Source organism: Danio aesculapii, chromosome 12 (assembly GCF_903798145.1).
Source record: "Danio aesculapii chromosome 12, fDanAes4.1, whole genome shotgun sequence".
Classification (NCBI taxonomy): domain Eukaryota; kingdom Metazoa; phylum Chordata; class Actinopteri; order Cypriniformes; family Danionidae; genus Danio; species Danio aesculapii.
Genome location: NC_079446.1, coordinates 46,372,413 through 46,396,792, shown reverse-complemented (window position 1 = coordinate 46,396,792; position 24,380 = coordinate 46,372,413). Strand labels below are relative to the sequence as shown.

At 34.8% G+C, this 24,380-nt stretch overlaps 2 protein-coding genes across 3 annotated transcripts in view; one reads left to right on the top strand and one right to left on the bottom strand.

Moving 5' to 3' along the window:
• The window catches only part of LOC130238984 (disintegrin and metalloproteinase domain-containing protein 12), a 541,789-nt gene that overhangs the window by 249,321 nt on the left and 268,088 nt on the right, over window positions 1-24,380 (bottom strand). The window lies entirely within an intron of this gene.
• Window positions 12,224-24,380, top strand: part of dock1 (dedicator of cytokinesis 1) — a 927,369-nt gene continuing 915,212 nt past the window's right edge. For both annotated transcript variants that reach the window (XM_056470102.1, XM_056470100.1), the window contains exon 1: window positions 12,224-12,395. In XM_056470102.1, coding sequence (XP_056326077.1) covers window positions 12,353-12,395 — 43 coding nt within the window. In that variant the 5' untranslated portion in view covers window positions 12,224-12,352. The remainder of the gene's footprint in view (window positions 12,396-24,380) is intronic.

Below are 24,380 nucleotides of genomic sequence, written 5' to 3'. Positions count from 1 at the left end.
GTCACATATAATCTTAACCAATGTACACAGTCTGAGCCGATAGGAGCCACGATGATTAGTTCACCTTTCGAGTCTTCTGGTTCTTGAGTTCATCATGTGATAGAATGACTCAAACCAGAGGACTCGAGAGGTGAACGGATCAAACCTCTTTCCGGCTCTAAATGCATACGATTGGCTTCTGTCTTTCACGTGATGAACGACTCAGACCGAGGACTCGAGAGGTGAACGCATCAATTCTCTTTTCGGCTCTAAACGCATATGATTGGCCCGTGAGGAACGAATGACTCAAACCCGATAGAAGACTCGAGAGGTGAGCGGATCAATTCTCTTTCCGGCTCTAGACGCATATGATTGACTTCTGCCGTTCCGGGATGAACGACTCAAAAGACTTAAAATGAACGATACCTCCAGCACAAATGTGCACAGTTTGTGCACGCGCGGATGAACAAATCACTCCCCGAGAGGACTCGTAGTTACCGAGTCATATTGAAGATTTGTTCAAAATAAACGAATCGTTCAAGAACGACCCATCACTACACTCCACCCCCTTTCAAGACGAGAGTGGAGCCTTGACAGCTTGTGTTTCTATTACTCTTGGACCAAAAAATGTCTTTCTTGATATACAGTGTTCTGAGCATACGAAAAGTGTGTCAAAAAGGGTTATATTTGGCATCAGCTGGCATATACACACATGGTTATGCCAAAAGTACACACAAAAAACACACGTTTACATACTGCTGAATGGGGTGCAAAATTAATAAAGAGTCCTTAGACCTGGATGAAATAGAGATCAGTGATTTCTACAACATCTCATGTCCTATGCCCCTTTGCTCAATGTAGCATAAGTCTTCTGAATATTTCTGTGACATTTTAGCTCTATATATCTCCTGAGTCATTTATTATTTAATGCCTGTAATAGATGTTTTTTGGGGGTGGAAGCAAAAGTATGCTGTTTTAAGGATTGTCCTTTAAATGCTAATGAGCTGCTACTCCCCACCCCCTCTCCAGAAGAGGTTTGAAGCCTTTACAGCTTGTGTCTCTATGGGACAAAAAAAATCATAATGTCTTGGCAGATTAAACTCCAGATATACATTGTCTATTTGGCATCAGCTGTCATATTCACACATGGTTAGGCCAAAAGCACACAAAAGACAAATGTTGACATAATGTTGGTTATGTATATGATAAGAACATTTACATTTATCAAAACAACTTACCAGTTTGGATAAGCAATTCAATTCATCAGAGAATTTCCCTATATAAATGCTGTGACAAGTGTTTTTAATTTAATTTAATTTAATTCATTTCCCAGTGTTGGCTTGCAGCTGGAAGGGCATCCGCTGAGTATAACATGTGCTGGATAAGTTGGAGATTCATTCCACTGTGGCGACCCCAGATTAATAAAGGGACTAAGCCAAAAAGAAAATGAATTAATTAATTTTTTAAAAATATTTTATTTTATTTTATTTTATTTATTTTTATTCACATTTTAACAAAAGTTAAAAGTTTAATTAACATTTGAATGTAATTTAGAAAGTATTTTATTTATTTTTTTATTCTATTTTTATTTGTATAAAAATTAATTTGCAATTTAATTTAATTTATTCTGTTTATTTTTATTTATTTTTATTTGTATTTAAACAATATTTTAATTTGCATTGTTTTATTGATTTAAAGATATTTTATTTTAATTTACAGCTTAATTTAATTTAGAAATGTATTTTATTATATTTATTTTATTCTATTTTTCACTTTTATTAAAATTATTTTAATTTGCATTTTAACTTTAATTTTTTTTCTGTTTTTTAAATTTTTTTTATTTGTATTTAAAAATATTTTAATTTGTCTTTTTATTTTTTTTTTATTTTAAATCAGTATATCATTATATTAAATCTGTAAAACAACAACAACACACTATTGACACAACCATATTGTTATGTATTTGTTCCCATAATAAAACTGTCAGAAACAGTGTTTACTGATACAACAGATTAACTCCCGACTTTGAAGTGACTTTGTGTTTTGTAACTTCACAGATCCCCAACAGCAACATTAAGAAGTTGAAAGATTTTAAAACCATAACAGAACCTCTTTAAACTGACTTAATGTGTTCAAATGGAGCATATTATAAAGTGTAGATTTTCTTAATAACACCTCAGTAGCTTTGTTTGTAATTTGATTTCAATGTGATTTAATATGAATATAAAATATAAGTCTTCTGAATTGCTACTCGTTTAATTGCATAGCTTCACACACAAATTCTGATCATTGTGCATCCTTCAAAACATGTTTGAATATTTATCTCTGCTACAATTCATCATTTAACCTAACATTCATGCTCATCTTTGCTGTTTGAACTGGGACAAACTGTCGCAGTAAAGACATTAAGCTGTCTTCAATGGTCTTCAACCATTTTCTTTTCAGTCTGAATGCAGATTTTTTTGGCTCATGTGAGACACAGAAATGCTGCTGTTCCCAGAGGTTTCCGCGTCTAACCTACATCATTATTGTAATTACAGCAGCTCTTGAGTTTCCTGTCTGCCCCTATGGACTCTGAAAGACTTTGTTCAGAATTGTATATAATCCTATCATACTGCTTTTTCAGTATCTGTTTTTCAGAAACATTTCTATAATTCTTCTTATGTCGCATATAGCACCTTCTTTGATAAATAAAAAAGTCATGAGATTAATATTCCATGCATAAAAAAAAATATGCATACTATATAATACTGTGCATGCTTTTATTATTTTGCTCAATGCATGCTGCACATAATGTATAAGTGTATTTTACAAATTATTTTTATTTAGCTGTCAGGGGGTTTTGATGCTTTTTTGCATATTTTTGAATGATTTGTTAGCATTTTTAGGAAATAAAAAAACCTTTAAAAGATCAGTTTTGCATTGATATGAATATATAAATGCTATGTCTGAATTAGGATACTGCTCTTGCTATTTTGCAGTATGCATCTCAGGATTATTAGTCATAAAGATCAATATTGCATGTATAATGTTTATATATAGAATATACAGTTGTGCTCAAAAGTTTACATACCTCATTGAAGAATTTGTTAAAATGTGAATAATTTGAACAAAATAAGAGAGACCATACCACAGAGATCATGGCCACAGCCATATCACCCTGCAGCCCGGTTACGCACTGATGTTAAGCAGGGCTGAGTCTGGTCAGTACCTGGATGGGAGACCACATGGGAAAACTAGGTTGCTGTTGGAAGTGGTGTAAGTGAGGCCAGCAGGGGGCGCAAACCTGCACTCTGTGTGAGTCCTAATGCCCCTAAAGTGATAGAGACACTATACTGTCAGTAAGCACCGTCTTTCGGATAAGACGTTAAAGCAAGGTCCTGAGTCTGTGGTCATTAAAAATCCCATGGCACTTCTTGTAAAGTGTCCTGGTCATCGGCTCTTATCCATCATGGCCTCCCAATCATCATGTATTTTTATTCAAATCAAAAGTCAATACTGTAAAAAAAATACAGTATATGCACACTATATAATACATGGATACTGACATATGCTCAATTTTAAACTGACCTACTACTGTGCAATTAGTAGTTTAATATTTCTAAAATGTTATAAAAAGATTAATATTGCATGCAAACTGAACAAATGTGTATAATATACAGTATACTACCAAACTTCAATTTTAGTTAGCATTTTTTTAAAACTTAAAAAGATAAATATTCAATAAATACAGATACAGATTAGATCTTATAATATATATAAAACATAATTGATAAAAATATGTATATTATTATGCATGAAAAACAATCTACAACATTCTATTGGCAGATTGGAAATAAAATGTTTAATTATTAGTAAAAACATTTTTAACTAAATATAATAATCCTTGCAAACAAAAAATACATGCATAATATTCTGTATATGCATATTATAAAAATATATTTTCAAGATTAATATATCACGCCTAAAGATTAAAACCTTACATAAAAATAATTCTGTCCTTAAAGGGACAGTTGACCCTTTTTTAATCATCATTTTGTTATCTGTCATCTCTGTCATCACTTTCTTCTGTTCAACACAAATGAAGATATTTAAAAAAATGCTAAATACCTGTAACCATTGACTTCCATAGTGTAAGGATAGCTAAATCTCTCCAGAGTATCAGACTCTGAGAACTGCTATGGGATTTCATGAGACAAGACCACAAGAATTGCTATGCAATGCAACAATAGACTTTCTGATCTGAGGAGAAGATCAGGAAACCAGCTGTTCAACTGTTCTATTCAAATCACTGTTGACAATACAATAGGCTGGAAACACAGAGCTACACCTCACCAGGGGGGAATGCGAGAAATTTAACCCTTCTCTTTTGACCTCAAGCCCCCCTTCTTGACCTGATCAGAGCACATTTCACATAAAATGTCCAAGGTTTTAATATGGTGTAACACGTGGATGACACAGACAACGTTAGGATCCAAGTGCAGGTTTATTCGGTAGTCTGGCAAGCAAGGGTCAACACAGGTGGAAACAGATGAATAAAGGCAAATCCAGAATCGTAGTCACTATAACAGGCGAGAGGTCGGAAGGCAGGCAGTGAACATGGACAAACAGACAAACTTGGCAAGGGTCAAAACACGAAGAAACAAGACTAAGGAAAACGCGTTGAATTGTCACTTTACAGGTAAACAAGACTCAGCCAGGAAGTGAGTGTGTGTGCTGCTAAAGTAGTGTGTGTGATTAGTCCAGAAGCAGCATCAGCTGTGGGAGTCTAATCAGTGGAGACTTGGAGCAGGTGTGTGTGTGTGTGTGTGGCATGACTGAATATGTAGTTCATAAGATGTAGTCCATGTGAAAGTGAGTTCTTACCAGCGACCTCTGGTGGTTAGAGATCGCTGGTAATCATGACAGATGGTGTATCTTGTAGCTCTATATACATGTTTGGTATCATTTTAAATGTCTCTGTGTGAGTGGTAAAGTGGTCTTAATTTCACTGTAATATTTCACTTGTATATGTTGATTTGGTTTTTGGCTTTGATAACACCTCTGCCAGATGCTCCCCCCTCTAGAGATGATTAACACCTCAAATTCACCAGGCAAGGGTCTCGGTGACGCTTCTGTTGTCTTGAATTCATGGCTGTTTGTTCTGAGTTGAGCATATAAGGTAAAGATGTGATATGGGTTATTGGGATCTTGTAGCCAAGACACCCCATTGCAGCACGTGAGTCTCCGAGACTCATATGCTGCAATGTAGCTACTTCTCTGGTCAGGTATGCATCTCTAACTCTTTGATTTATCTTTGAGTAATGGATGTTGTATTTTTACAGTATCATCACTGAATTGGCTTTCTGATTGTTTTATTATGTAATTGGCATAATACAATTTTACCTGACAAATAAAATGCTAAGTTTTGATTCATTCTGAATTCTCCTGATCCTCTATACCCAGTAGATTAAGTGGAGTCTTGCGCTACCTTTATGATTTGACATGATTGGACTTTCGATTCTAAAGACCCATTTCACTGTACGGAGTCGTATTGGTAATCATCTAATCACTGAAATTAACAAGTTGTCTGGAAGTGGCTAAATCTACTACTTTTTAGGATGAGTGAGCAGTTTGCAACCAGATTTAAAGTATTAGCTAACCCTACATCCTCTGACTAACTTCAGAGTGTCAACATGCTTTCTATGAGAAGACATGCAAACCTGGGGCGTGAAACTCTGAGTGGCGTTTGGTCCCTAATGAACGTATAACCGAAGAGTATGGGATCAGATATAAATCAAAACTCTAAATTAAGTCATAAATGGTGAATGTGATCCGTTCTTACAATTAGAAATACAGTCTAAATTTTACAATCACTTCAAACTGGAGTCAGATTAAATTCAGAGCTTAAAAACGAATATAAATAAATTCTATTAAATAGCAGAATTATTTTCAGAAGCACTTGAAAAGGCTTACATGCATTTAACCTTCGACCATGCTGTTAGTTTCGTCATTGGGCTAATAGATGGACTTCTACAATAGCATTTGTTTCTCCTATACCATGTTCAATGGGGAAAAAAAGAAACTCATAAAGATCTGAATCCACTTCAGTAAGAGTAAAGAGTGAGTAAAATTTCATTTTTGGGTGACCAAGCAGAAGTAGAAACTGCAGAACTGGCGCCCCCTGCAGGCCAATTGGTCACGACCTGTAGCAAAAATATACTGGAAATCTGAGGAAAAGAGTACTTTGTGCACTCATTAGGGGGAAACTGGTATGACACAAGTATAAATAAACATGTAAAGGCAGATCGGTGTGCGTTGGCTGTGTTTCTCTGATGCTGAAGCTCATCTCAACTCAATCTCTTCATCATTAGAGAGGAGAGAGAAGAAAGAGAGAAATGGTGTGTGTGAGTCACAGTCAAAGCTGCCCTGTCCTGCTCCATACGTCTATTTCTTGTTAGTCCTGCCTATTATTTGATCTGTGATCGATTTGGTGTTTGTTTCTAATTTTAAGTGGGTGATTTGCTGTTTTGTTCTCTGTGTGCTGGGTCGTGACTCACGCCTCAGCATGGCTTACTCTCTGTGTTTACGGAGGGATTTCCTAATTAAAGCTGTCAAATGTCTCGCAGGCTTAGAGCAAGCTGAATAAGAAATGCACAGGAGAACAATTAAAGGAATAATTCAGCCCGAACTAAACTTCTGTCAGCGTTTACTCTCAATCATGTCCTACTAAAGCCATCTGATGAGATTTTAAGCTCACACTGTGCTGAAGGTTCAAGCTGTAACAATATGAGCATCATATCTTTGAAGAAAGCTGTCAAAGTGGGGAAAACAGCCTCTCAGCAAGAAGGTCATTGTTTTGAGTCCCGGCTGAGCCAGTTGGCATTTCTGTGTGGAGTTTGCATGTTCTCCTCGTGTTGGCGTGGGTTTCCTCCGAGTGCTCCGGTTTCCCCCACAGTCCAAACACATGCGCCATAGGTGAATTGGGTAAACTAAATTGCCCGTAGTGTATGAGTGTCTGCGTGTGTGTGTGTGTTAATGCGAGAGTGTATGTGTGTTTCCCAGTACTGGGTTGCATCTGTTGCGTAAACATATGCTGGAATGGTTGGCAGTTCATTCCGTTATGGTGACCCCTGATAAGAGACTAAGCCGAATGAATGAATGAATGAGTAGTTTAGCAAAAATAATAAGGTGCTTGGCACAGCAAACATCAAAATAAAAGAGCAGAAAAATCAGTGTCTGTCTGTATGTTTGAAAGTGTAATGATGATGAAGTGTTGAGAGAGAGGTGTTTAATGTGACGGGGACCGCACTAAACCAACAGCGTTCTGATATATACTCTGATTAATGGTAAACAGCCTCTTCAGGGCCACCACAAGAGAAACCGCTTACACTATGTGAAGAAATCACTCATTTCTCATGAAAGGATGTGTCTGTACACTCTCAGGAATAACGGTACGCAAGCTGTCACAAATTTGTACTTAAAGGGGCCATATTGGTACCTCATACGTAAATATTAGTACCTAAAAATTTTATGAGGAACACTAATGTACTTTTTAGGTTCTAATATGTACCCTTGAGGTATTAATATGGACCTTTTAGGTACAAATTTGTCTCTTTTGAAAAGGTACCACCCCAGTGACGGCTTGCGAACCTTTATTTTGGAGAGTGCAGGCTAAAAGTGAAATCATATATCTGTAACATGCAGCTTTTTTTAAAATGTTGTTTTAGTCAAAGTGTGCTGATATTTTAAGTCAAGTTAAGCTTTATTGTCATATAACTACATATTTAAACATGCAGTGAAATGAATGTTGTGTATTCGCAGGACATAAATAAATATAATCATAAATATAAACACAAAATGGAAATAAGAGCTAAGTCAAAATTATTCGCCCTCCTGTGAATTTTTTTTTCTTTTTCAAATATTTCCCAAATGATGTTTAACAGACCAAGGAATTTTTCACAGTATTTCCTATAATATTTTTTCTTCTGGAGAAAGTCTTATTTGTTTTATTTCGGCTAGAATAAAAGCAGTTTTTAATATTTTTAAAACCATTTTAGGTCAATATTATTAGCAATACAATATCGATTGCTTACAGAACAAATCGTTATTATACAATGACTTGCCTAGGTCACACTTTACAATAAGGTTCATTAGTTAATGTTAATTAATGCATTTACTAACGTGAACAAACAATGAACAATACATTTACTACAGTATTTGATCATGTTAGTTAACGTTAGTTAATGAAATACAGTTGTTCATTGTTACTGTAGTTCAAGTTAACTCACGGTGCATTAACTAATGTTAACAAGCATGGACTTGGATGTAAATAATGCATTAGTAAATGTTCAATTATGATTAATAAATGCAAGTGTTGTAACTAAGAAACCTTATTGTAAGGTATTACCCTTGCCTAATTACCCTAACTTACCTAATTAACCTAGTTAAGTCTTTAAATGTCACTTTAAGCTGAATACTAGTATCTTAAAAAATATTTAATTAAATATTATGTACTATCATCATGGAAAAGATAAAAGAAACCAGTTATTAAAACTAATATGTTTAGAAATGTGCTGAAAAAAAAAAACAGAAATTGGGGTAAAAATATACAGGGGGGGCTGCTAATTCTGACTTTAAATGTATGTGGACATACATTGGAATGAAATGTCATGTCTCAAAGGATCACGATGCTACAAAAATAAACAAGCATTAATATGAACACAACACTTTTATAAACCTATACATAACTAACATACCAGAAAGTCTAACAATACATATACTTTAAATACTTAATACACATAACCTAAGACTGACTATACAAGTACTTATACATAAGACATAACCATATTGTGCAAGATGTTGTGCAAAAGAGGCCTCTAAGGTTGAAGAAAACAAGTAGTGCAGCATGTTTTGTGGTACAGTCTCAAGTGAGCATTGATTTTCTTATTGAGTCCTTGTTAGATGGAGTTTAAGTAAAGTGTCTGGTGCATATGCAGAGAAGAGTGTTTTCTACAGGTGGTTTGTCAAGCCCACTCACCTGTGTGAGGCACACTCAGAAATGTGCAATGTTTTTTAGGGCTCTATTTTAACGATCCAGGCGCAAAAGCATTTAGAGTGTGTCTGAATCCACTTTTGCTACTTAATGGATGTATAAATACGGTTTGCATGGCGGCACATGGTCTAACAGGGTTGAGCTTATTCTCTTAATGAGTTATTGGTGTGATTTGAGCATAACATGCATTAAACCAATCAGAGTCTCATCTCTCATTCCCTTTTAAGAGTCAGTTGCGTCGTGCCATGGCGTATTTGCTATTTACACGGCGGATTTGTAAGTGGAAAAACTGAACAGTTCACTAGCGAAAACCAACATAGGCTCATTCTGAAAACGTAGCCCTACAGACGTTTCTGGAGACCCCGAATTACGTAGCCAGAGGTATGTATGGCTGCATTTCTTTTTTTTAAACTAACGCTACGGGGCGGTGTGACGCCGTTCCTTTTCACGTTTACCAGCTGACCACTTAGCTCCGTATGGACGGCATTCCGGCTGCAACCCGTTTGTCCTGTCAGCGCGCCATTTACATCGGCGAACTTGAGACGCATAGAGGAGTTGACCACGACGACAGGGGTTGAGTCCGGTGAAGAGCGGTTCCAGAAAGCAGGTAAGACAAAAACAGACAAAAATAAAACAAACAAGTAAATAGCCTGACAAGCCTGGTTTAAGCTGGACATAACTGGTTGTGGCTGGTCTCCCAGCCTGACTATGCTGGTCAAGCTGGTTTTAGCTGAACATCTCCCAGCCTGACCAGCTAAGACCAGGCTGGAAATGGCTGGAAACCAGCCTTGAAATGGCCAAAACCCCTCTAAAACCAGGCTGGTCGACCAGCTAAAACCAGCCAACCATCCTAGGCTGGTTTAAGCTGGATTTTTCAGTAGGGATGTCTATTGTGCCGGGTGTATGAAAGGTCCCATAAAGTGATTTTGAGAAAATGTGCAAACTGGTACAAGTGTTGTTTAGTTGTTGCTTAAATGCAAGTGATGCATTCACAATGATCACCTAAATGGCTCATTTTTTAGATGTTGTGCATAATATAATGAATCAAAAGACAGCCTTTGTCCCACAGAGCCGCTTTAATTACAAGCATCTGGGGCTGATTTATGTGCAAAGCAACATACTTTCACAGAAACAACAATTAACCTCAAACGGGGTGATAATTTCTCTGGAAAAGCAGGAATTGAGTGAAGTCTGTGGCTATATGAGACGGTATCCCAGAGCAATCTTTTCTAATTGGTCCCCGTAATCAAATTTTCAGCAGTCGCCACAGTCTGCAGCTATTTATGACAGGGGAAATTGTCTCGTTATGAGAATTAGAGGATTCATAATGTTTTATGCAGCGCTGTTAATTATGTTTTCCAGATTTTGATTATAAATCTTTCTTACCCAAAAACTAGGACAGAAGCACTAAAACAGATTAGTCTGTCAGTTCAGAGCCCAGTTAAAATGCACATTATAAGAGATCGAGCATATTAAAATTGCATCATAAGAAGTTTCATCATGGATTCAAAATGCAAGCAAGTATAATCTCACATTTAGTTTTGCTTATACACCCATGCAAATACTGTTGAGGGCAAAATCATGAGCTCTCTTGTAAATTATTTAGTCTTTTTCAGATATTTCCCAAATGATGTTTAACAGAGCAAGGAAAATTTTCACAGTATTTCCTATAATATTTTTTCTTCTGGAGAAAGTCTTATTTGTTATATTTCGACTAAAATAAAAGCAGTTTTTAATTTTTAAAAACTATTTATGGTCCGTATTGTTAGCCCCTTTAGCAATATTTGTTTTCAATTATCTACAGAACAAACCACTGTTATACAATGACTTGCCTTATTTAGGGCCAGACGGTATCTGCGGACATTTTTTGCTATTTCTGCACAGAAGTTTGTTAAAAATCTGCGGATTTATGCAGAATTATTTTGGGAGTATCATGACTAAAACCTTAATATATGAAATAAAAAGTAATTTTAACTTTTTAACTTGTATTTAATGTTTACAATGCAAATCCAATTTGATCCACTTTATTTGGTAAACAAAGCAAGTCTCTCATTTAATATATCTACTAAAAGATATAATAGATCTACTAAATATCACTTTACAAACTGTATTGTAAATAAATTATATAAATATTTTCATATTACCCAACAATATTACTGTAATTAATTTAAAAACTGAATAAATATGAATTTACAAACATTTACACAAGTAAATAAACAGAAGCAATGATGGGCTTAAAATCTGCAGAATTCTGCAGAATTCTGTGTGCGCAGATTCTGTGTGGGCCTTACTCTAACTTTAACCTATTTAACCTAGTTAAGCCTTTAAATATCACTTTAAGCTGAATTCTAGTATCTTGAAAAATATCTAATTAAATAATATGTGCTGTTATCATAGCAAAGATAAAAGAAATCAGTTATTAGACGTTAGTTATTAAAACTATTGTGTTTAGAAATCTGTTTAAAACATTTTCTCTCAGTTAAACAGAAATTGGGGGCAGCACAGTGGCGCAGTGGGTAGCACAATCACCTCACTGCAAGAAGATCGCTGGTTCCACAGCTGGGTCAGTTGGCATTTCTGTGTGGAGTTTGCATGTTCTCCCCGTGTTGGCCTGGATTTCCTCCAGGTGCTCCAGTTTCCCCCACAATTCAAAGACATGCGGTCTAGGTGAATTTAATAAATTGGCTGTAGTGTTTGTGTGTGTGTGAAAGAGTGTGTATGGGTGTTTCCCAGTGGCGACCCATGATTAATAAAGGGACTAAGCCAAAAAGAAAATGAATGAATGATAATAAATTATAAAATACATATTTTTCATATTTTTTAAACTCTAATCTCATTACATTATATATAAAACTGTATTAACTTACTGTTTAAATGCATATTTTTAAATAAACATCATTTTTTTGTAAACGAAAAATAGTATGATAAGCACTTTGATAAAAATGTAGGAAGTATTTGCAAGCTAATCCAGCACAAATATCACTAACAGTATTTGAACCTCATAGTTTGAGGCTAATAACTGTAAAAAAGTCCACTGTTTGAGAAAAATTAACCACCCTTTTAATAGGCTGGCTATGGATTTTGATTGAGACTTCGACAGCTCATAATAATATATTTTTTGTGGGACTGTCCGGCCATGGTGACGCTGGTGTCCCACATGACAAAAAGTTTCTTACATCTCCCCCTCGCGGTTCACGAGTTCAGTGATGGTGGAAATGCAAATGGCGGCCAGTTGAGTCTTTCCACTCCTACAGAGAAGCGAGAAAAAGTGTGTGGAAAACCTTTGGATATCTGTTTGGAATAGCGACATCAACACGCACAACACCGTCAGCAGTGAGGATGTCGCGCTGGGTGCCTACGAAAAAGGAGAAGTACGGAGTGGGTGAGTAAAGAAGGAAACTTGCAAGAACTTAACTTTTGGTCCCGTTTCTTAAGTTGTGGGATAAACGGTGTTTAGGGCTGCTCTCTTTCCAGGCGACTGCTTTGGAGTATTACAGAATGTTTGGCGCTGTTTTATTATGATTATGTGCGTTTGCCTGTGTATTTAGTCCGCTTTTTGTGTGTTTGGGATGATGTATATGTGTGTGTTTTCGTGGAGATTGATACAGACGCGCCTATTTCCAGTGTTTCCTCCACGGCGGCCTGAATGGAGATCATGGATACATTGTTTGCTTATTGTTAGACGCGCGCTGATAACTTTTTCGCGCGTTTATGATGTAACTTTTCGACGGCGTTCTATTTCCCCGCGGAAGATTTAATCGCCCGCGCTGATTCTAATTCCAGGTTGCCACTGTCACAGTTAACATGGGGATATTAGAGAACTGCAGTGATTTCCTGCCACCGGATAAAATGTTTGATCTCCTGCACTCAACAGGGTTTTTGCTGCATGTTCAAACTATTTATGAGCTGAATCTACACAATCCTTGAGCTTTTTTGGGTAAAACTTACTTTTTTTATGTTCAGTCAACACATATTTAAGTTAAATTTGCTACGTTAACTTAGATGTGTTGAGACCACATGGATGGCTTGTTTGGAATTCATCATTTGTAGTGTACACGCTGATATTGATTGCCTGTCAGCGGTGGATTTCGTGATTTGGGGGTCCCAAGCAATTCCAGCCATGGGGCCTAACACTAGAGCTGCAAAATGAATCAATGTAATTAAAGTGAATAATTATAAATGTTATTTTCCTGACAAAACAAAGCATAATCTCACAGACATGTCTTAATTTTATTTTATTTCTCTGTTGAAACAACATAAAACAAAATAATCTAGCGTATCACAGACATCTTAAAGTTTACAGATAATAATAATAATTTCAAATCATTGTCACCTATTAAAACCAGCACATTTTAATGGTGTTTTGGGACATTTTGGGGCCCAAATGACCTTAAATGCACCCTTTATACTTTTTAATTTTTATTTATTTAGATGTTTTATGTGATATAAAAAAACATCTTTCTATCTTAATGCAATCTCTACTTTTTAAATGATTAGTTTTCTTAAAATTAATTTGCAACAAAAATAATAATAATAATATATATATATATATATATATATATATAAATATATATATATATATATATATATATATATATATATATATATATATATATATATATATACACATGCATGCATACATTTGACTGCTCTATGATTAGGGGATGGTGGACAAATTTGTGCTGATGTAATAATTATAATATTTTATTTTATGATATTATAATTACATAATAATATTATATTTTAACTTATATCATATAATATTCAATTATGTTAAAATTGTATTTGTTTGGTGCTCATCTTACAAAATCTGATAGAAAGCAATGTTATGTATTGTTTATAGCTATAATTCATACTTCCAGATATTTATTGGGGCTCCCAGATTTCCTGGGACCTTAAACGGCCGCTTGCCTCGCTTATTGGTTAAATCCACCCCTGTTGCTTGTTCATATTTTATTGGCTTTAAAAGTTATTTAAACTGAATAGTCACAATGCACGGAAAGCCTAAAAGACATCTTCATTTTCTTGGCCACTACTATGTGCATGTATTTGTTATTTTGCAGGGGTATTTAAGATTGAATCCTCGGGAATAGTTTTATTTATGTGGTTCAGCAGTCCAATGTAATATTGGTGTCATTTTTTAAAAAAATAAACTTTGATAATTCCAACTCTTTCCCACAATTATAACTTGTGAAAAAAAACCTTATAAATATAATTATGTATATAAATATTTAGTTTTTGTTATTTTTGCTTATTTATTATCGAATTATATTAAATTCGTCCATTTAAAGGAACTTTATTTTTCATTTTAATCTAATTTATACTTGTACATTTATATAATTTTATACATTTAAAATAAAGTCTCTACTTATTTATTTAATTTTCCCTTTATTTTAATGATTTTTTGTTTATTTCTTATTTAATCATTTTCTTTTTAAATTAATTTTATTCACACTTTTTTATTTTGCTTTCTAATGTATAGTTATTCAATTATCTTAACATAATGTGTTTAAAACTTTCCATTTATATGATCAGATATTTATTTAATTTAGTTTAAGTTGTTTTTTATTTGCTTTGTTTTACTCCAGAGGAATTTCCATTGCCCTTCTATCAATTTATCTGCAATAGACATCACCAGTAAAGGAAAGCTGAACTATATTTTCCCTTCCAGTATATATTTCTTCCTTCTCAAACGGCATAATAGACTGCATTGTTGACATGCTGTTCATTGTACGTTTGCCTCATTCCTCCTGCTGTGATTGACAGCTCTGAGTGAGTTGACTTGCATGTTGTGGCACATTGCACTGCATGGTGCTGTTGTTGGTGAAATGTTTCCTTGAACATGCATAATAGTATTAACAAATAAATAAAATTGACTTGGAAAGTCATTTAAGGGCGCAAACTCAGCTTTTGACAGTTTAGGGAGGACTTCATCTTGGATCAGCGGCGTCTTTTATTAATTTTAAACTTTCAGTCTTACCCATAATTCAAGTTTTATCTGCTCTCCTTCACCGAGACTTGAAATATCTCCAGTGTTCTTGTTGAATATACTTCTGTGCAGGGGGAGAGAGGAGTTGTTTAGCTCTTTTGAATTATTGTGGTTAACATTGTGTCTGTGAGTGAAAGGTTACTCTCAGAATAAGCTCTACCTGTTTGTGCTGCTCATGCTTTTATGGTGACTTCCACTTTGAGCTGAAAAAAACACACACACACACACACGAGGAGGTTTGTTGAAATGTCTAGTCTTGTGTGTTTGTGTATTTTTACCCTGAGGGCAGCTGAATTATACTCTGTCATGTTTAAATAGTTTTCCCTCAGTATTGGTGTAATTTAAATTCTCAAGTGCATCAGGCTTTCTACAGACTATACGGCAGGTAAAAGAGGAACAAGCTGTAGCACATTTCTGCGCTGTGCTTCCTGCATAGTTGGACTATTAAAAGTGGCAACATTTTTGGGACCGTTTGGAGATTAAATAAGCAAGTCATTATGCATTTGCTTGCATATATGTAGACTTACATTCATGACAAACTTACAAAGTGATTTCATTGGTCGTGCTCTCGTTTGAGATGTTTGTTGATGTGTAAATGAGTATTTTTTTAATGTAAATGTAAAAATGCATCCAGTTAGTTCAATTACATTCAATTTATTAATTATAAACGTAGACAGGATTTTTATAAGGAGATTACTTTGATGGACATTTTTAAAAAGGTACCACCAGGAAGAGTTTTACATTTTTTTAATCAAAAATAGAACTGAAAAACCATATTTAACTTTGAATAATTTTTTTTGTACATTTTATTTATTTATATTTTATATATTTGTCTAAGTAATTTGTTTTATATAACACGAATTTGTTGTTATCATGTAATAGTTTAATGTATATCCATTTGGCCAAATAGCCATAAGTTGCTGATGTGGCAATAAATATGTAATAAATTAATAAATTAATTCTAAACTTAATTTCAGTGTATGGATAGTGATTGAATTCTGACATTCAGTAACCTCTGATTGTCTATTTTAACAAACGATTATCAAAAGTCGACATGCTCGTGATATAAAAGTGTAGTTCGTACTTTCGAATAAAAGATCGCACTTATGTTTACTAGTGATGTCATGATACTGGAATTTCCGTGAGGTAAAGAATTCACAAAATTATAAGTATAGATTGAAGATTAAAAAGGACACAAGGCTAGAATGAAAATGAAGTAATTTTTTACAGCAATAAAAGCATCTTGTTTTAGTGCACTTGATTTTTTCATTGTAACATTCAAAATACAATAAAGTGCCTTTAAAATGAAGTTATTTTTCAATAAGCAAGTAAGAAACTAAGCAAAATATATAATATTTTTTGTATTTTCTAGTAAAATTAAAAAGTTTGCCAGTACACATGTGCCGGTATAAGATTCTGAAGGTATGATAACTTTGGATAGAGATATCACTGTTTCACGGTATCACGGTATTGTGATCACTGCTCTAAAATATATTCTTTTTTAATGTCTGGGTAAAAACACAACTTTTTTTTCCCCTTTGAAAGATTTAAAATGATTTGGAGCAGTAAACATGTCAGACTAAATAATTCAAATGAATCATTGACTTCTGCTGTCTTCATTTGTTTTAAAAACACAGATTTCTTCACTATTTAAAACAGCATCTTTGAATTTGTTTCTGCTGATACTGCTGTCCTAAAAAATGTCAATAAAATCTTACACGTACCTTAGGAGCAGTATTGCAGAAAATTGTGGCGGTTTTAAATCCATGACATTTCCAAACCGCGGGATTCACCTTATTCTACGCGTACGAGTGGGCGCAGCCATTTGAATCATTTTGGCTCAACTTCCGGTCCCATTCACTTCCATTCATGTTTAGACATTAAAACAGCTCGTTTGGCTGCTTGGTGTTGAAAACTGATATTTTCTTATTATATTATTCTACTTTGTCTGTATTGTAATGCAAACACTTGTTTGTAGAGTAAGTAGTTTGACCATTTTTTGCCGTTTATTATTCCTAGTCATTTTTCCCATAGGCAACTGAATCGGAAGTTCTAAAGCAATCGCAAAAACGCGCGCACTTCCGCATTGTAGAATAAGGTCAATACCAAGAGTTATTGTCCCATGCATATTTACCAGTCATGTCTATAAACAGATGAATTTAAAGCTAGACTCCATCACGTTTTTGTTAGGACACAGTCTCGGGGTTGAAATTAAACAGTAAAAATTGATGCCCTTACCGTTTGTATGGCTCTGTTTACAAGTCCTGAGGAAGAGCTGAAATTTAAATATGGTAATACATTTATGGTTTTAACCAATCAGAGCAGAGCAAGCTTTTGAAAGACGAGGTTTAGAGAGACCAGGGGTCTGATTTATAAAATTTGCGTAGAGACTAGGGCTGCATGATATCATGTCATATTACGATATTTTGTTTTGCTGAGATGTATATTGCGATATAAATCTAATTTCACCAAATTAATAGCGCTATTTGGAAAGATTCCATTAGTTTAGATAAACTGGGAAGATCAAATCTTTTTCTGTGCAGTGCACTGATATAAATTATAATAAATTACAAGCATGTATTAATCCGACAGAGCAAAACTAAAAATTAAATAAACGGTGCTTTATGGTTCTGGAATATGTGACATTATTCAAGTACAGAAATTGAACAATCAAACATAAAAAAAAAACATGGTCATCATTGTGTAAACATTTTAAAAAATTATATATAATAATACCTTTATCTTTTAATCTTTACTCAATCTAATCCCACGATTTGACTATTGCAGATATACACATTGCAATATTGATGCTCAAACAATATATTGTTCAGCCCTAGTAGAAACCTTCTTAAAAGTGAATGTCCACCAGAATAACTTGATTTTATTTATTAATAATGGCTCATGAGGATTTAAAGCAGTTCAATTAAGTCAGGTATTTAGGTTAAATATGTTCATTTACAAGGTGGCACGATGGCTAAGCGGTTAGCACTGTAGCCTCACGGCAAGAAGGTTGCTGGTTCAAGTTTTCTGTGTGGAGTTTTCATGTTCGCCCTTTGTTGGTGGGGGTTATCTCCGGGTGCTCCGGTTTTCCCCACAGTCCAAACACATGTGCTATAGGGGCAGGGCCGGCCATGTACCTTTGGGGGCCATAAGCAGAATTATTTTGGGGCCCTACCTTGCTCTAAATAGTGGAGTATTGCCATTGCAAACTAGCCCACAATGATTTTATTGCTTATTAAATACAAACAATGAAACAGAAAAGTAAACCCTGATTTCTTCTACTTAATAACTCTCTGAATGAGTTGCACGTTTTAAAACAGCACTGTTTTTGTCAACTATCTTTAATAAAGGGACCAGTGATTCCTACTTTGCGTCCTTCTGGAGTGTTTAAAACATATTTTATTCATTTGGCAAACAGATTAAAGATTCTATATAAGATTTTAGGTTGAGTTTTTTTGTTTTGTTTTAATAAATTCCAAAAGTAAAATCCCTGCAATGAAAGACAGTGAGCAATAATTAGCCAAAAGTGAAAGTACACTACTTAGTAATAAAATATACATTCTAAACTCAAGAAAACAACAACAAAACAATTAAAATTAATGCAAAGATTGATCCATAAATAATAAAACCAATAAGCAAATAATATAAAGTAAATATCAAAATATTAATATAAAAACAGGGAAAAAAGGAAGCAACAAATACTGAGTAAATGTTGATATCCAAACACAAACTTTATTATTCCCTTCAGTCTCCTTCCCTGTTCCTTACATTTGAGATGCAGGGTTCAGAGCTTATATTAAACTACGATTAATTCAATTAGGAAATAACTTTTATTAACATGTCTCAGGCAGGCATGTGCCGGTATCACATTTTCATGCTGCGATTAATTGATTGAGCTTGTACCACGGTATACGGTATTATCACGATATTGTAATTTTACTAGAGAAACAGGTAAAAAAACACAAAAAACTTCAGTTTCGTCAACTTAGTAACTTTAATAACTTTAATTAACTAAAAGTACTTCAAACATTTAAATACAAATAAATATAAATAAAACAATACACAATATAAAAGTAAACTTGAGCAATTATATCAAAGTGAATGTGCAAAGAGAAACAGTCTTCGATCAGCAATCCCTGCGCATTTTTTTTGGAACCCAAAATATTTCCAAACCTCTGACTTTACCCTTTTTGAAGGGGGATAAATTGTCAGCAGCGTTCCTTCTTCCGCCATGCTTCTTCGTGTGAGGATTAGAGAGCGGTGGCAGCGGCGGCGCGCGCTGTGTGCTGATTGTTTACATCAGAGTGCGCATCAGTTCTGCGCAGCATATACGCAGTGTTTCTTCAAGCGGTTGATGGAAAATAAGCTAAGGCGCGTTCTAAGAATATAAATTCGGATCTATTATTTTTCACGGTATTTTGAAGTACCTGCGATAACAATATCGTGCATATTCATTACCGTGATTTATCGCATTACCGAATACCGGCACAAGCCTAGTCTCAGGAAATAAATATTACCAGTGTGCAAAATATGTCAGTGAAAATGTGTTTTAGACTAAAAAACGGGTTTGTAAAACCAGGAAAAACTTAGACAACTCTTAATAAAGGAAATAAAACTACATAAAGGCACTTTAAAACCAGGTGTAAACAAGGTAATATGAAAAAGGTGTTAGTCCGTGTGCATCATGAAGGTCTTGATTAAAGATTGCCACAGGAAGATCCCTAAAATCAGTCGTAACACTCTGTGATCAACCCTGTGGTTTTCAAAGTCATTTCATTGATGTTGAATTGGAGTGGAGAATATGAGATGATTAAACGTTCAGACATCAGCTGATACATTTAGATTTAGAGACAGTTTGAAGTTAATTGCTATTGTAAAGCTCATTGATATATTCTCAGGGATTTTCAGCATAGTTCTGCCTAGCGGTTATCAGATATGGTAGTTTATGGGTTGTGTTAGTAATGGGTTAAATTTCACGTCCTCTTTTTTTGTTTTTTTCCTTCTTTCTCCACACCTCAGTGTCTCTGCATGAGTAAGTTGTGTGGTATTTGAGGAAGTGTTTCACTGATGGAGGTGTGCGTAGGGTTACTCGCTGTCATCCCGTAAGAGTTTCCAAAGCAGCATTAATAGGCTTTGTGTGTTCCGTTTGTTGTATTCATTCAGGCTTTGAGAACAACAGACGTGAGCTTTGTTGATGGGCTGGACACATTGTGGTGGTGATGCATGAACGGTAAAATGTTACTTCATGTCATATGCACATTGTGTACTGTTCAAATTCACTACTCTTTGCTTATGTTAGTGGCTGTTTTTGCCCCATTGACTTTCATTATAATCACATTTATTGTTTGCAAAGCCATAACGGCATATTATCATGCATTCTTGATTGTTGGTGGTTTTCTTTGGTTAGAAGAGGTAAAATGGGTCATTTTTACTGTTGGTGATCAGTTGTCAGCATTAACCCTTTAGATAGGTTCAAAAAGTCGACCCCCTAGATCAGGGATGGGCAAACTCGATTCTGGAGGGCCGGTGTCCCTGCATAGTTTTGCTCCAATCCTAATCAAACACACCTGCTTGTAGCTTTCTAGTGATCTTGAAGACACTAATTAGGGTGTTCAGGTGTGTTTGAAGAGTGTTGGAGCAAAACTCTGCAGGGACACCGGCCCTCGAGGATCAAGTTTGCCCATGCCTGCCCTAGACGATCTTAATCCAGCATTTCTACGATTCTGCCTGTCATATTGTCAAGTTCAGGAGAAAAGCAAAGGCGCCTGCAAGTCACGTTGTTTTACATACGTTGCTTAGCGACATGGACGCCTCCAAATGGTGTTGAAAGAGTCACATACTGTATTTATAAGGTATAATTCACCCAAAAATATAATTTCTGTCTTCATGTAATGCTGTATTCGCATCTGTGAAAACACACGAGACATGAGCTGCTGACCCTGAGCTGTTATCACAGAGAGGGCGAACGCGTGCCTGACTTAATGATAGACACGTACGCGTCTACTTTAGTGAACAGAACCTGCTTTGGCTGTGAATAACAGGTAAAGTTGTTATAACATTCAGTTTGTGGCACAGAGTGATCGTTTGGGAGCCGCGCGGGAAGTATTAACCGCACTTAGCAGTAAAAATGAAACCGAAAGCACCAACATCATTTAAATAATCATATCACATTTTGATTAGGATTAGGATTAGCATTTAATATGTTTCTTTCAGAGCAAACTGAGTGTTGTGCTTGAAAAAAAAATGTTTACAGTGTCAGTATAACTACTCTAGCTTATATAATGTTGAATGTAATGCAAAATGTAATCTGATAATGACAAATGTCTGATTTTACCAGTAGAAAACAATGGTCTAATAATGTTGTTAATGACAGATTGCATATGTCTAAAACATAAAAATTCAACATCAGACCAACAGTAGACCTACACATAATATTATTGTTGTTTTACCATATGTTTGAGAAATAACAATAATATTAGCCTACTGATATTAACCTTTATTTTACATCTACAGAATCATGAGAAAATCACGATCTTGATTTTAGGCAAAAAAAAAAAATCGCTATTCTCATTTTAGCCAGAATCGTGCAGCTCTAAAAGTTTCTGGCTTTTGTTTGGAGTTTAATGGAGTAAAACAGCAGATTATAATGTGTGTGTTCACAAATAAACTTGCTATGTTTACTATTTTCTGAGAGCTGGGCTGCTTATTTAGATTTTTTTACAACAATAATGTACTTTTAAAATGGAAAAGTTTTCACTTTTTATATTTATTTTTTTGTCATTAATTGAAAATAGTATTGTGTCATTTATTTGTACTTACAAATATCTGCATTCCACATTGTCTTACTGAACAACACAACTTTGCTTCTGAAGTTTAATCAAACACATTCCTGCTCGCTGTAGACATTTTTAATTTAGTTTTTTTCAGAGAGTAGGGGGGTTTCATGGCACTTTAAAGTGAGTAAACCCATTGCCTTAAAAGAAAGTGAGTAAACCCATTATAACTGGAAACTGTAATGCTGATTTAACCTAATTTCTATGTAAATGATCTGTGTATAATTATAATAATTAAGGCAACGAGTTTACTTCAAGTCAAGTCAACTAGTCGTTTTAAAAGCAACATGTTTACTTCTTTTAAGTCCACTTATAATTTTACAGTGTACAATTTGTATCAAAAGTAAACCTGAAACTGTTATAGATTTTTATTTTATGCATTAATTATTGCTATTGATGTCTTTTTGTTGTTATATATTTTATTATTATAGAAAAGTGATATTTATAAAATGTTTAAATTTATCTTAATTTCCCATGAAATAGCCAGAGAAGCTGATATGGCATCAAAGTCAAATCTCTCTCTCTCTGTTTTGCACATCTGTAGCATGTGTTTGCCAGTGAATTAATGCTTTTACGGTTTTGGATGGTTGCATACCTTTCTGATTGAAGGCATGGAAGCAAACATTTGTTAAGAGATTTAATGAGAAGCAGCTATTTGGAATTGCATCCAATTCCGAAAGGCATCTCGGAAAAGTTGCCAGGTTTGCACTTCGGTAAGAAGTCTGGCGTTCCTCTGTGTTTTTGCGATTTGTAGTCTTTTGAAAGCTCGTCTCTTAACTGGAGCTAGTTGCCATGAGGCGAGGAGCTCAGCCGAACTTCCTGCATCCTGTAAATATTCTGGCATTCCTCAGACATGCCTGGAATATTTGCACGGGAAAAAAAAAATGGGACTACTCAGTCACCCGTTGGCCATAGACACTTAAAGGGACAGATATGCGTGTACAAAAATATAATGACAATCATAATAGCACCTACCCATTATTTCAGCCGTGCTGGTTCTGGGAATTTTCTTTGTTTAATTATTTCTCCCCACAGGCATCTTAAAAAGATTTGTTAAATTGTGTTTAAGTTATGAAGCAAACCTGCCAGCTATACAAGAAAAATCACAACATTACAAACTTTGAATTGAGGTAGAGATGTTTACTAAAATCAGACAAAGTGAAGATAAAGACTTTAAGGGGAGGTTACCTCAGATTTGTGTTCTGCAATTAGAAATAACATGCAGCTTGTTGAGAGGGGGAGGAACCTGATCAGCTCCCTCTACTCTTTTATCTAGTAGGCTGAGCTTTGGCCAGCACCCAAATGTTGACTATAAAGGTGAGAACTTCTTGCAGAAACCTTGGAAGCTCAGATGTGGGACAAGCCCGGCATTCACCCGGCATTCTGGGACACATGTTGGTCTTACAATGTGCTTGCAATGGGCTCCCCAGACTTTGGAGAGGAAAATGAGGGCACATCTGAGGTTACAAAAAATGATCAAATTAATAATAATAAAATCTTTTTACTTTGTGTTGTGTTGTTCATTACTAATCTGTATGTACTGATTTATTCTTATAAGCCCTTCATGCAGTTTTATTACTCATTTTTGCATATGGGTGTGTAAAAAAAAAAACATATGATGATGATGATAATAATAGTGCCTGCTCTCTATTTCAGCTGTGCTGGTTTTGGGAATATCTAATTTTTAATAAGGATGCACAATATATCAGCGACTATATCGTTAGCGGCCAATAAATGCGATTTTTAATGTTAGCGTTATCAGATAATGTCATTGTACAGAATTGCCTGCCTCTCATTTTGTTATTTAACCTATTATTGATATGCAACAGTCAAGTTGCATGTTAATTTGCTATGCAAAGAAAAGGAAATAATCTATTTTTGGCATGCTGAAATATGTGAAATCATGAATATAGGTCTTTATAATCGTCATGCAATTTTAAAATTATTACCCCTTTTTTTTTCTTTTTTTTTTTTTTTTTGCTTTGAGTAGGCTGTTCTAAGATCAGTTCAGACTTTTATGAAGTTTTTTATAATAATTTTTTTAGGGGTTTTTCACCTTTATTATGACAGGACAGTAGAGAATTCAGACAGGAAAGCATTGGGGGCAGAGAAAGGGGAAGGATCGGCAAAGGACCTCGAGCTGGGAATCGAACTCGGGTCGCTGTGAGCACGTCCGTGCTATATGTCAGTGCGCAATACCACTAGGCTACTGGCGCTGACTTTTATGAAGTTTTTAAAATAAAATCAGTTGTTCACAGTATAAAAATATTACATTTTAAAATATTTATCTGCTAATATATCGGTTATCAGCATCCGCCCAAAAATTCATATTGGTTTATTCCTTTTATTTATTCATTTATTTAGTTTTTCAACAGGCATCTAAAAATGTATTGTTAAATTGTTATGAACCAAACCAGCCAGCTATACAAGAAACATTACAGACTTTCACTTGAAGAAGAGCAGTTTATGAAAATCTGACAAAAGCAAGACAAAGATTTTGAGGGAAATAACTTCAATCATTGCGAATAACAATCAAATAAAAAAA